This window comes from Syngnathus scovelli, chromosome 6 (genome assembly GCF_024217435.2).
Source record: "Syngnathus scovelli strain Florida chromosome 6, RoL_Ssco_1.2, whole genome shotgun sequence".
Lineage (NCBI taxonomy): Eukaryota > Metazoa > Chordata > Actinopteri > Syngnathiformes > Syngnathidae > Syngnathus > Syngnathus scovelli.
The window spans coordinates 6,529,252-6,542,703 of record NC_090852.1 but is presented as its reverse complement, the minus strand read 5'-3'; the positions used below and the strand labels follow the sequence as shown (position 1 = coordinate 6,542,703).

The following is a 13,452-nucleotide window of genomic DNA, read 5'->3' as shown; positions in this document are numbered from 1 at the left end:
TCATATTAACTGTAACTATTTTATTGTAGTTTAGTGTACAGCTATATAATTGACTGTTTATCAGGTATTATCAACATAATAAATTGCGTTTGAATATCACTGATGTATGACTTGTTGTTAACTGCTTACTGTCAATAAAGTTTTCAAGTAAAAAAAAGCGGAAGTGACCTAACAGAATCACAACAATGGCTACCCGTGGTCTTCGCATTTTGCTTATACTTTTCTAAAACAATTAACTGAGACGATTCTTTGTCTATGTGTCACAAAGTGGCGGGGATGCATAGGGGACCTGGTCAGCGCGTCGTTTAGAAAGCAAGACAGCTCCCAGCGGGCCAAAATGAGCGACGTAGTAGAGAAAACCCTGACAGCTCTGCCGAGCTTGCTGTCTTTCGACTCTCAACCGGGGGCTGCCAAGCTGTCCTCCACCTCCAAACTTGGAAGCCTCATCAGAGGAATCACAGAGCTGACGTCCAAGCATGTGAGTTAATTTTTTTACCAAAGCTACAAACTATAATACAGTTCGTCAAGTATAAGACTATAACATACTCTCGTGTAGTATCCAGTGGGACTTAAAGGGCTAGAGACATCCCTTTTTTTTTCAATTAGAACGGAATTTGATAGAATGTATAAAGTGAACACATTTGCCGCATTGGAAATTAAAAATGGACACCGATTACTAAGAATAAAGCTGAAATGAAATGCCTGTTTATCGATCGGGTCCCGCACGAAGGGCGGCGCCATTACTGTGATGTCACAAGTTGTACATCTGGATGTCAACAAACCCAAACAACATGGCAGATGATAGCGACAGCTCCGTTTCTAGCGGCAATATTAGCATCATTTTATCCGATTCAGAAACCTCTTTTGACGCAGAATATGATGAATCTAGCAGTTCACTTGGGCTGAGCTGAGCACATTTTCTGAATTGTGCCCCTCCCGTCACTCTGGTTAGGTTGGCATAGTAAAAAGTGCTCTTGGGAGCTTTAGAGTGCCGAGTTGATCTCGGCACATGAAGACATGACCACCTGCAACGTTTGGTTTAGGTTTTATAAGCATTTTTAATTTTATTGTTTAAATCGCATTTTCTCGACGAGCTGAGCACGTTTTCTGAATTGTGCCTCTCCCGTCACTGTGGTTAGGTTGCCATAGTAAAAAGAGTAGAGTGCCGAATTGACCACTGCGAATGAAGAAATGAACATCTGCAGCGTTTGGTTTAGGTTTTAGGCGCATTTTTTATTTTATTTCTTAAATCGTATTTTTTCGACGAGCTGAGCACGTTTTCTGAATTGTGCCCCTCTCGTCACGCTTCAACATATTTTTCAAAGTCAAAGTCTCAAAGTCTCCTTTATTGTCAATTCCTCTGCATGTCAAGACACACAAAGAGATCGAAATTACGTTTCTCACTATCCCAGGGTGACAAGACAGCGTTCACAACGCACATACAAGTAAACAACACAGGAAAAATAAAACAAGAAGATGAACAATAAGAGTGATAGCACGCTAGCCGCTCCCGATGCACAGCAGAGTCCGGAAAGATAAGACAGAGTTCACAACGCACATACAAGTAAACAACACAGGAAAAATAAAACAAGAAGATGAACAATAAGAGTGATAGCACGCTAGCCGCTCCCGATGCACAGCAGAGTCCGGAAAGATGACAGTCAACCAGGCCACTGTGAACACGAGCACACAGTTGGCACGCACTGTCCGGTTCGTGGATCCTATCAGGCGAACTCAACCCATCTTGTCGTCCCGCGAACGAATGTATGCCAGGATAATGGAAGGCACGGCTAGGCGAGCTGGGTTGGCCGCAAACCTGGCCCGACGTCTCCGCGCTGGCCCCTCTTCTCTTTTTGTTTACATTCACTGAAGCTAAACGCGTACAACTTGAGACATCATGAGACGTCACTTCCGGCTGGCGGCTCAGTGCAGTCAAACTCGTCTGTGCGGCAAATTTAAATGATATTTTTCAGAGCAACAGCTTCCTTTTCGTTGTTTCGAGCGTCAATCTATATTTATAAGCCCATAAACTAACTAAAACCGATTTATACATATACCGGTGTCTCTAGCCCTTTAATGCTGTAGTTCACTCAGTGATGAATAAACTTACGAGAGTCTGAAAGTCTTGAGTCCTTGTCATTATTTTCGTTCTGTTCAGGAGGAAGAGAAACTGATTCAGCAAGAATTGACTGCAATCAAAGCTCAAGCGTCATCCCCGAACACATCTATGGTTTGTTTGCTTTCCTTGCACATTAACAATTCGAGTGCAATGTTGAATTTTGGTGTCATGTCATCAGAGGCAGATGAAGGAGCTCATGGTGCGAGCCATCTACTGTGAAATGTTGGGCTATGAGGCTTCCTTCTGCTACATTCATGCCATCAAGTTGGCTCAACAGGGCACTGCATTGGAGAAGAGAGTTGGTATGTGTATTTAAAGGAGGAAAAAGTCATTTCTCAATCTTCAAAATATTTGGTCTGTCATTACCAGGTTACCTTGCTGTAGCCTTGTTTCTGAATGAAAGTCATGAGCTTCTCCTCCTCCTTGTGAACACCGTCTTAAAGGTTAGTTGTGTTTTATTTTTATTTTTTTTAAATAACAACTTAACTTCTTTAATATAGAAGTAGTCATGTCCGTGCTTTTTATGCATTTAGGATCTCCAGAGCACAAACCTCATTGAAGTATGCATGGCTCTAACTATCGTCAGCCAATTATTCCCCAAAGATATGATACCTGCAATCCTCCCGCTAGTGGAAGAGAAACTCACTCACCCCAAGTAAGAAATATTTATTTTAAGGTTTGTCATTTATGCTTCCACTGACCCAACATGACATTTTCACAGAGAAATCATTCGACGAAAAGCAGTCCTGGCACTGTACAAATTTTACCTAATCGCACCCAATCAAGTTCAACACATCCATAACAAGTTTCGCAGAGCTTTGTGTGACAAGGATCCTGGTGTTATGACAGCCTCACTGCACATCTACTTACAGATGATCAAGGTATTTCCTTTCTGTATTTAGACACTAAAACTTTACTATGAGCAGTGTGACATGATAAATTCATTGGCTGCATTTTATCAAAACAAAATACACACAGTTTGATTTATTGAACATCTGTTCTCCTTTTCCTTTGTTTTGTTTTCATTTAGGAACACCCAGAAGGTTACAAGGACTTGACAGGCAGTTTTGTCACCATATTAAAGCAAGTCGTGGGTGGAAAACTGCCAATGGATTACAACTATCATAGTGTTCCTGCTCCTTGGCTTCAAATCCAGCTACTCAGGATTCTGTCATTACTTGGGAAAGGTGACTCAAGGTAATCAATCGATCTCAATGGATTTGGTTAGGCAACGTTCTGCTATGACTCCATTTTTTTTTTCTTTGTGCGTCACAGTACAAGTGAGATTATATACGAAGTTCTCGACGAGTCCTTACGAAGAGCTGAAATGAACCACAACATCACTTATGGTGACACATTTGAAATGACAAATAATGAGTTTATAAATGCTGCTTCATGTACTTCACTTTTATCTTCTCGTGTATCTTTCTCTAGCTATATTATACGAATGTGTGAAATGTATTTACACAATTCATCCCAAAAGTGAACTCCTGGAAAAAGCTGCAAAATGTATTGGCAACTTTATTCTGTCGCCAAAGATTAACCTGAAATATATAGGTAAGAACAAAAGTTAACCTGGAGTGTTTTTTTTGTAAGTCTTTCTACCTAATGTTTTGATGCTACAGGCTTAAAAGCACTCACCTACGTGGTTCAGCAGGATCCTAAACTGGCCTTGCAACATCAGATGACCATCATTGAATGCCTGGATCATCCTGACCTCATCATCAAGCGTGAGGTGAGACAAATGCTGGTTCAAGTGTGGATTTTCTACGTTATCCATTCTCCTCATGTCTCGCATCTTGTCGGCAAACAGACACTGGAGTTGCTCTTTAGGATCACAAATGGCAAGAATGTCACTGTCATTGTGGAGAAAATGCTGGAGTTTCTGCGCACCAATCAAGACGATTACACGACCATTGACCTGGTGGGGAAAGTGGCGGAAGTGGCCGAAAAATATCCTTTCATGTTGTGGATGGAAGCAAAAAATTAGGACTGACGCTATCGAATATTTTTAGAATGTATTATTTTATCGATTTTTCTACCGATTGATGAAATAATCAGATACAAATTTATATTGCAAATCTCTTATTTTAAATTAAGCACAAAAGATGAATCAGTCTTCTTATATGAGGGACTACAGAAATCTGAGAAAAAATGTATCTGGAATCAATTTCCTATGAAACATTCCACATATTCACCAGACAACAAGTGGTTCATTGACACAATGACCTCGGTCTTCTCACTGGGTGGAGACTTGATGCAGCCTGACATCCCCAACAACTTCCTTAAACTGATCTCAGAGGGTAAGACCGTTTTTTTTTCTTTGTATTTCATCTTCTTAAAGGTTTTTTTTCTTCAAATGGTCCAGGGTGTGAGGCCGGGGAGCAAGACCAGATGTTGAGGCTTTTGGCAGTGGATTCCTATGTGTCTCTGCTCCAGGAAAAGCTTGGGAAGTTGCCTCAGCGCTTTCTCCAGGTCATCAGCTGGGTGAGTGCCATGTATGTGTCACAGTTAAGTTTGAAATGCTAAATCGTAACATACTTGTGTTTATTTTTCAGGTCCTTGGCGAATATTCTCATTTGAGAGAAGATCTGGAACCCGCTACCGTTGTGAGACTTCTGGCCAAGCTTTTAGACTTGAAACAGGCCAGCAGTGAAACGAAGAGCTGGGTCCTCTTGGCATTGACGAAGCTTCGTGAGAGCGAGGTAGCTATGTCCGAGCTTCGGGGAGTTTCCGAAACGTATAGCAGCTCCATGGACACAGTGCTGAGACAAAGGGCCCAGGAACTGCAGAACCTTCACTTGAATCCTGAGTTGTGGTTCCGGGTGCTACCTCGAGATGCCTTCGTGAAGCCTCTGGAGGTAACAGTTGTTGTGCGCCTCTCAATGATTAGTTATTAAGAACCAACATTTTCTGGGTTGCCAGGTCGATTCATCGTTGTCGTTTTTGGATAAATATGTGTCCGAAGCACTGGCTACTGGCGCTGCTCCTTACAAGTCTCCGCATCAACGTCAGGAAGAGCTTGCTCAGGCAAAAGGTATAGTAAAACTTTAAAATATATGGACTGTGACAGCGTCTGAATCAGTTTGTTTTGGTCCCTTTCTCAGCTCTAAGCTTGGAGCCCTACGGCCTGTCTCTGCCTATCGGAATGCCCTTGTGCGGTTTAGACGGCCGGCAGTCTCCCACCTTGCCCTCAGTGAGCTCCGGTCTGTCGGGTGACAGTACCGACCCCTCACACAAAGCAGGGTATGTAAACGCAGGTTCTTTTTGTTCAAAATGTTTGTTTTTTAACTCACTGTAATGATTAGAAATTATGATTTTAATTCATTCTTATATATCTCAAATATACTGTATCAGTACCACAACTCTAAAGTTGGATAAAGTGAAACGGGTGTGGGGAAGAGAGGGCTACTTGGCCCAGAGGGAGTCTGTAGAAGAACCTGCCAAGGTCGAAGAGCCCAGTCCGGTCCATCCAGCCGGCCAGATCGATGAAATTGGCATCTCGCAGAACCCAGCGCCAGCCGCGGATCTAGAAAAACAGCAGCTGGCATCTTCGCTGTTTGTCGGCCTGGGCTGCCAATCGTCTTTGTCGTCGGTGAGATGAGAAACACGGAACCTTAATCCCTGTCATTGTTCAGCCCTTCTTTTCAATCATGACTGTATCTTCAAACAGATGGGAAAGTCTGACCTAAAACCCCAGAGGTTGAAAAGAAAGTCTAAAGATCAGGTCTCGTCCTCAGAGATCAGCAAGCAGACATCCGATTCCATCATCTCTACTCCCAGCAGCGTCGATAACCTGCTGTGTAACATCCTGCTGGACTCCAACACGGAGCCTGAGCTGTTCCTCACATCATCTAAAGAAATGACAGAAAGTTGTCAAGGCCCCGCCGCTACCAACGGTACCTTCGACGAAGAGGTGACCGAGTGCGACGTGCAGGGACCTGACCCCGGTCTCAGCGAGGACAACAGTCTAAACGCTACTGGATCTGTTGAGACGGAAGAACCAGCAGGAATGAAAGACTTGTGTGTCACCTCTTATCTCCCTGCTGACTGCATTGGAGTGACGCATTCCAAAGTCACTCCTCTGTGTTCTAGCCACGGCGTGGATCTCTCCGCCTGCCATGTGCTCAAAGACGACACTTTGGTATTGCTTGTTTTGATTTGCAACTCATCCAACTCTGATGTGCAGCAATTACTTGTGCAGTTGGCTTCAGATGATGTTGAGGTAAATAATTAGCTCTCCTTGATACGTTACAACATTGATGATTGAACTGTTATATTCAAGACGGCGACTATTGTTCTTGAAGCGTGAATATTCTTTGAGAAGAAGCAATTTCAATCCTTACACTAGACCAGTGGTTCTTAACCTGGGTTCGATCGAACCATAGGGGTTCGGTGAGTCGGTCTCAGGTGTTCGGCAGAGCCTTCACTACGGAGGTCCGAATACACTTGATTTATCGTGTAAATTCGTGATAACGCATATCTGAACTGGTCTCGCAAAGGCACACTGATTTGCAGGTATGTAATTTGTTGAGTTCATGCATTGTGTTGGTTTTGTTCTTTGAACAAGGTGATGATCACGGCTCATTTTGTGCACCAGTAAAAAACATCTATGTCTTGAATTTGTTTTTTTTTTTCCCTAAATTTTTCGCAAAAGGGGTTCGGTGAATGCGCATATGAAACTGGTGGGGTTCAGTCCCTCCAACAAGGTTAAGAACCACTGCACTAGACAGAAATAACTATAGCTCAAGTCCACTAGCTTAATGCTAACACATATTTGGAAAAGCAATAGGTGTGCTAACAAATAGCATTTATGTGGTAATGTTATTAAGGAAGAGATATTTAAACACAAAACGGTGCAGCAATATACGTCGGCAGACAAAATAACAATCCTCACACATATATTCTTTATCTTCTGCAAAAAATTGACTACTGAGTCACTTATAGTAGTTGAGTGAAAAAAATATTTGTGCATTATTTTGCTCCAGACGTACACAAGGAGGAGCAAGAGTAAGACTGGAACAGCTTTTCAAGAAACATTTTGTTTATCTCTCCTAATCTGATGTCTTTTTTTTTTTTTTTCATTGCATTGCGTCCTCAAAGGTGTCCAGTATCTCCGAAGGTCCAGTTGAAGAGTTGAGGTGCCATCAGGTGGAAGTGTGTCAGTACTCCGTTACTGCCAAGAGGCCTTCTGTTCATCTTCAAGTATCCGGCCATGTTTCTTTCCACCTGCCTGACGGGGCTCCTGAGACAACCCACTTCTCATACAATCTGCCGCTTTCCTCCTTCATCAGGTGAAATGTTTGCTACCATGTGCAATCATTGGATTATTTGCTGCTGATTTTAGTCTGACTCATTTGTTTTGTGCTCAGGCCTTTTGCACTGTCCACCGAGGAGTACGGCACAATGTGGCTTGCCTTCTCGCATGATACAAAGCAGAACCTGGCGCTCGTTCCCGACGTCCAGGATCCTCTGAGAGCGACACTTGATGTGCTGAAGAGGAAACTTCGTCTTCATGTGGTGGCCATCATAGGTAAAAACATCAATTTAGCACAGTTTGTAATTTACAATATATATGAAAATATTTCTCTCTCTAATCTTTCACTTGATTTGATGGGTGGGCAGGCACCCAAACCAGCTTTCTGTGTACTAACAATATTCTTAAATCGATGAATCAATTTTGCTTCCAGTAACCCCCCCGTTCTTTTTTGTGCTCCCTACAGGAATAGAAGGAATTGCAGCTTGCCAAGTTCTCCATGACCAACCATGTTTGATGCACTGTCGGGTGCATAGCGGCACACTAGCCGTGTGGTTGCGTTCTCCAATCCCAGACCTGCCCGACTGCCTGCTCTATCACTGTCAGAGAGCTTTACAGGAACTTTGAGCCACTGAGCTGCATCAGCTCTGCACCAGAGGAAAGCAGCATAGAACAAAAAGGGAGTATTTAATGGCTGATATCGCCATCACATCTACCTTAAAGTCACTGGACAAAACATTCGGTACTCTTTCTTAATATACAGAAATGAGAATCTTTTAATTCCAATATTTATGGAGGTATGGAGCGTCGTACATACATCTTCAATTTGAATCTTTACAGATAAAAGTTTTCGAAGATCTGGATTAAAAAAAATTGAACAATCAGAATAACAAAAGCCGTCTTAAAAGGATGAGTCCATCAATGCTGAATACTTGAAAAGGAAAGAAATCGCTTGTATTGTTCGCGTTTATTAAAAATGCTGGAGTATTGTTTACTAGCAGTGCGTCTTAAAATGTGCTGCAGTTTTTGAAGGAAAATCCAACACTCAATTTGTTCAGTGGAGCACATCACTACTGAAGTTGTGACAAACTGATTCAAATGTTTTGTCTTAAATCTAGTGATGATGACTTTGTATTATGAGTTTATTTTCCATTTGTGTCATGTCTTCTTTTAATCTATGCACTCACCGTTTGTGGCTTTTATTTGGGTGAGACGTTGGTGATAGCAATTCTTATATTTTTGTATTCAAGCAGCGTTTATTTATTGCTTTTATATGCTCGCTGAATTTTTTTTAGATTAGTTTAATTCATAATGAAAAGAACCTTTAGTGTGTTGTTAATTTGCATCGTGCCAGATCCAGTCAGCCTTTTTAATTTAGTACAAACAGAGGGAAAATATTATTTGATTCTGTTGTTGCTTTTGAAGTGTCCAAAGCAAAACATAAACCCAAAGCCTTATGTCCTAAAGCCAAGTTTGATTTGTGCCTGTGGTACAGAAGGAAGTGGTAGTTCAGATTGATGCAAATAGACTAACTTTGAATAAATTCATCATGTCCAACATGATACTAATGTCATCATCATTTGACCGTATGCCATATACTGACATTTTCGCTGTAGAGACCAAAACTAATGTAAAAATGACGCGAGATGGCCGCCAGTGGCTTCATTTCTCACTACGACGAGTAAGCTGCATTGTTAGTCTAGTCACATAGTCTGAAATGACACAAAATCAGTCATGGCTGGCAAGCAACTCTTCACCTTTTGTCTCTAAAGATGAACGCGTGCTGCTAAGTGAGATCTGCCATCTAGTGGTGAATGCTGTTATTACAACTTAAAACAGGTATAGTAGGTGATGGGGTTTACTATTGTTCCCTTTTCCAGACCGTACCATTTGTTTGTAAAGGCCTATGATTGCAAATTTTGCCCAATCACTTTTTTTCAGACAATGCAAGTAAGTAATCTCAACCGACAGTGTCGGTGTGGAGAGCATAGGCACGTTGCGTTGTTCTCGGGATGAAGCGCATGGCCAGGCTGCGCTCGTCTTCCACTGGCTGCTGCGACAGGTCGTTGGTCTGCCTGATGCTGCTGACGGTGCAACCTTGGCGCGGACACACGCTGAAACGAGACAGGAGAGTCACCAGGACAGCCTTCATCATCACCATGGCGATGTGCTTGCCCACGCAGGAGCGAGGCCCGCATCCGAACGGCTGGAAGAAACGTTTGGGAACCTGCAAAGAGAGACACCATGATAAGGTTGAACCTTGAGGTTTTTTTTAAGAGTGTGGCCGGACGTACCGTTTTATCAAAATTGTGGAGATTGAACTCTTTGGGTTTTGGAAAAAATTCCGTCTTATGCATGAGACCAGTGTTGAGAATTATGTTGGTTCCTTTTTTAACACTGATGCCTTCAATGATGTCATCTTCCAGAGCTTTGCGCATGGTGAAGTCAACCACCGGGTGATACCTCAGTGACTCATTGATGAAAATCTCCAGCACCTTTAAATGCCCGTAATCCACATTTTCTGCTCCACTTTCACCTGCAACAGCAATGATAAAGTGTGAGGCCACACAATAACTGTAAGTCCCTACTGAAGACTGATAACATTTTTCAACGTACTGATGACGGCATCCATCTCCTCTACCAGGCTGTGCTCGGTGTCTGGGTTCTGTTTGAGCAGCATCAGCATGAAGAAGAGGCTTATAGAAAGAGTGTCAGGAGCAGCAATCACCATCTCCAGCACGCACTGCCTCACGTCGTCGCCAGACAGCTCACCGTGGTTCTGTTCAGTCACATCAGATTGGGTTAGTGTGTTGTTTTTTTTTTTAACAGAATAAAAAAAACACCGGTACTCCACTACTGTAATGTCTGCTATCCTTCCAATTATTTATGTAAGATGTTTGGGATTTTGGTGAGCTACAACCTATCCCAGCTGAATGAATGGAAATTGAAAGAGTGCAGGCCTGATGACAGCATTGCCAATGACAAATGAACAAGTCACCTGAGCAAAAATAAGCTCAGTTGCAAAGTCAAGCTCGTCATCCAGCTTCTCGGATTCTCGTATGGTCTTTCTTTTGAAATCAAGAAGCATCTCCATTGCGTCTTGAAGCTCCTGGCTGGTGATAGAAAAAAGCAACACAATAATCAAGTGCCTAAGAATAGTCTGCTCTTATGTAGCACATATGGCTAATCAATGGGTTGGAACATTTGTTTGTTTGTATTGTGTGATTGCATCATACGCTGCTTTTTTATGTTTATTGTACAGCCATCCAATTTTGAAGAATATATTCGGCTTGATTAGAACTGCTTGCCAAGTCTTGAAATAGTTATGGATTTTCAGCAGCAAGTCCGTCTCTGAAATACAGGGAAAAACATTTGGATTGAAGCTTTGACAATCAGATCTATAAAAAAAAAAAATCTCATCTGACCATTGAGTGGCACCCTGAGGAACAGTTTGTTAGCGATGTCCACCACGATGGCTCTAAGCAGATTGAGAGCATCCACGTGTCCCGACCGGTCTGTCATGTCCTGGAGGTGATCCAAATGTTCTGCTGTAGAATTCATACATATTGATGCTGTCCTCGTAAGTCCTGGTCCTGACAGGGCTGTCAATTCATAACATGTAAAAGCTTAGACATGTTAAATGGGATATGTCCATGTGCTTAGATTTTATTTTATGTGCTGACACAGAATGAAAAATAATTTTAAATTTAAACAATTAGACAACTTTACAGTAGTTATGAAAGTCTTCTCTTTCCCCCCCCTCACGACTACATTATACTGCCTCCCAGTGGCCAAGTCGTGCATACCAGAAGGCAATGTAGTCAATTAATCATGACGCACAAACTATTTAATTCTTTCCATTCTTTTCAGTTATCTATATTATTTTTTTATTTCAACACAGTCACCAAATTTATGGCTGAATTTGAAACATGCTTTGCCTCAGTAATTGAGCATCACCTCACAAAAGAAAACAACGCTAACTAGCTAACACACAAACGGACAAAGAATTCTTTACCTTTCAAAAAATAACTCCTGACTTTTTTCCAGAGTTCCACATCGCTGTTAAAAATGATCCCCCTCCTTTCCATCCCAATACACGCCAAGCCGTTTCTACTCCCAAATCGGGCCACGTAGTGGTCGCTCCTCAGGACATGATAAACTGCAGAGGACCTGGGAGAGAACTTTGAGTGATTGCACAATCATGCAAATTTTTTTTTTGACATCATTGGGACTTGCCTGCTGATGATGAGGGTCTCCTCACTGTCAATCCACACCCGTACAATGCTGCCGTATTTGTTGTTATAGTAGTTGCTCGCCGTTCCAATGCCCGTCCAGATAAACCGAGCATAGGAAAGAACCGGACCGAGTCCTGCCATAAAAGACGGACCTGAAGGAAGAAAAGGGAAATAATGGTGACATTTTATTTTGGGTGTAATTCCACTGTCAACCACTAGATGGCGAGATACTATAGTTTGACGTGGTGTAAATTTGTAAGAAGAAGAATGAAAAGTATTTCAGCTCAGATTAGTTTGACTGAAGGTTGTCAAATGTGAAAATCCTTTTTGGTTCTGCTTTTTATGTTGGGAGTAAGTGACAACTCATAATCTGCATCTTTGGGCATGTGTTAACTTTAAAGTAAACGTTTTTTAATTGTGAAAAATGGTAAGGGATCACTGCAACATAGTACAATATTTGTTGTGTTATCTGTTTCTCTTAATATATTGTCTAAATTTGGTTTTATTATTTTGAGAATTATTTTATTTTAAGTGTGTTTTATGATATTTTTTAAATTAATGTCCCGCTATGAATGTTACACAAATATGCCTTATGTCAAAGTGCACATACATTACCTGGTATGTTTGACCAGTGTGTCCATTCCCAGGCGGTGAGAAGCAGTAACAACAGAAAAATCAGTAAAGCAACAGTGTCCGACAATGGGTAAGGCACCGTGTGGCCGATGGTGAGCACCTCCAGCAGTGACATGATTGTGCCTAATGTTTTGAACACAAAGGAACAAACAGCTATGATTCATATTTTAACACAAACACTGTCATCTAATGTCACAATGATGCCCTTATCTGTTTTTTTTTTTGTTCTGTATAAAATCACATATCGGAAAAAAATCCCATTTTAATAGTTACAATTTAAAATTCTAACTTTGTTAAGATAATTCTTAAAAACAAAAAAAATGGTTAGTTATACATTTTGTTAAATTGGTTAAAATCAACCCTATTTTGTATTTTTTTTCCTTTTAACGTAATCAAATTTATAAAACAATTCTTATGGAAGTCGCCTTTCTCACCTTTGTGCTCCACTGATGTTGCTGTCAGGTTGGAGTGCTGTCTGAGAGGATGCAGTGCTTCCTTCGCTAGTTTTATAAGACGAGCTCCTCTCTCGAGCAAAACAAATCACTGAGGTTTAAGAGTTTCTAAATCCTTTATTTTATTTTTTAAAGGCCTTGAAGTTCGTCTTGGTTGCCTAGAAACACGAGCACTTTGGCTTCCCAAGTACTACTGCCCCCTCAGAGCACATCTGAACCACAAACAATCTCACAAAGAACCCGCCCCGCCACTGAAATGTTTTTATTAATAAGGATGAAAAAGCGAAGTTCTTGAACTCGTCTTCATGTGTCCTTGCTGCACATTGAGTGTTGTTTGAAAGGAAGAAAGAAAGCCTGCTTCCCAAATCTTTAGCGTGAGGAGGCTTTTCAGGGGAACTTAATTAGCTGGGTCAGACCGACCTGTGTCAAAGGGAGCGAGGATTTAACTGTTCCAAAAAGAGAATAAAGGCAAATAATGAGTAATAATTCAGTCCATGCTGCTGACGCTGTGTAGGGAGGACAGAAAATAATAGCTGAATATGTGAAGCAGATGAATGAAGGAGAGAATTATTGTGGATTTTGGAGACATCATTCATGCTCGGTGGCCATGAAGACTTGCTCTTGATCAATATATTGTAATGCTTACCAAGGTTGCCAAGTTGGCCCAAAGTCTTCCTCTGCTTGTTGAGGTAGACTGAATGAATAGTTGGAATGCTCCGGGATAGTCTTTTATGCAAATCTTGTTAAATACTGAAG

The 13,452-nt window shown here is 41.6% G+C and overlaps 2 protein-coding genes across 3 annotated transcripts; one reads left to right on the top strand and one right to left on the bottom strand.

Moving 5' to 3' along the window:
- Nucleotides 1–118: 118 nt before the first annotated feature.
- ap4e1 (adaptor related protein complex 4 subunit epsilon 1) lies at nucleotides 119–8,938 on the top strand. The gene is made up of 21 exons (XM_049722042.1): nucleotides 119–478; nucleotides 2,159–2,230; nucleotides 2,298–2,421; nucleotides 2,489–2,562; nucleotides 2,653–2,774; nucleotides 2,841–3,000; nucleotides 3,150–3,316; nucleotides 3,395–3,468; nucleotides 3,554–3,676; nucleotides 3,745–3,854; nucleotides 3,933–4,076; nucleotides 4,314–4,422; nucleotides 4,488–4,606; nucleotides 4,678–4,980; nucleotides 5,045–5,156; nucleotides 5,227–5,365; nucleotides 5,477–5,714; nucleotides 5,793–6,344; nucleotides 7,223–7,413; nucleotides 7,492–7,652; nucleotides 7,843–8,938. Exons 1-21 carry the CDS (start codon nucleotides 338–340, stop codon nucleotides 8,001–8,003), a joined length of 3,396 nt encoding a protein of 1,131 aa, XP_049577999.1. The 5' UTR covers nucleotides 119–337; the 3' UTR covers nucleotides 8,004–8,938.
- On the bottom strand, nucleotides 8,325–12,883 carry LOC125970121 (aromatase). 2 transcript variants are annotated; one of them, XM_049722130.2, is made up of 10 exons: nucleotides 12,679–12,883; nucleotides 12,227–12,367; nucleotides 11,613–11,763; nucleotides 11,392–11,546; nucleotides 10,802–10,978; nucleotides 10,685–10,727; nucleotides 10,375–10,489; nucleotides 9,993–10,155; nucleotides 9,671–9,912; nucleotides 8,325–9,603 (listed from the first exon to the last, which is right to left on the bottom strand). In XM_049722130.2, exons 2-10 carry the CDS (start codon nucleotides 12,357–12,359, stop codon nucleotides 9,337–9,339), a joined length of 1,446 nt encoding a protein of 481 aa, XP_049578087.1. In that variant the 5' UTR covers nucleotides 12,360–12,367; nucleotides 12,679–12,883; the 3' UTR covers nucleotides 8,325–9,336. The 2 variants fall into 2 exon arrangements, with proteins under 2 accessions (XP_049578087.1, XP_049578086.1); XM_049722129.2 differs by having other exon boundaries at nucleotides 10,613–10,727; nucleotides 12,679–12,882.
- Between the last annotated feature and the right edge of the window lie 569 nt (nucleotides 12,884–13,452).

Bases quoted from the DNA above. Each gene is read 5' to 3' on its own strand.
- ap4e1 (XM_049722042.1), top strand. From the start codon at position 338: ATGAGCGACGTAGTAGAGAAAACCCTGACAGCTCTGCCGAGCTTGCTG. The intron at 2,775-2,840 runs GTAAGAAATATT...ACATTTTCACAG, and splicing joins GAGAAACTCACTCACCCCAA to AGAAATCATTCGACGAAAAG. The intron at 3,677-3,744 runs GTAAGAACAAAA...TTGATGCTACAG, and splicing joins GATTAACCTGAAATATATAG to GCTTAAAAGCACTCACCTAC.
- LOC125970121 (XM_049722129.2), bottom strand. From the start codon at position 12,359: ATGTCACTGCTGGAGGTGCTCACCATCGGCCACACGGTGCCTTACCCA. The intron at 11,547-11,612 runs GCAAGTCCCAAT...GTTCTCTCCCAG, and splicing joins GAGACCCTCATCATCAGCAG to GTCCTCTGCAGTTTATCATG. The intron at 10,156-10,374 runs GTGACTTGTTCA...GTGACTGAACAG, and splicing joins CTGAGCTTATTTTTGCTCAG to AACCACGGTGAGCTGTCTGG.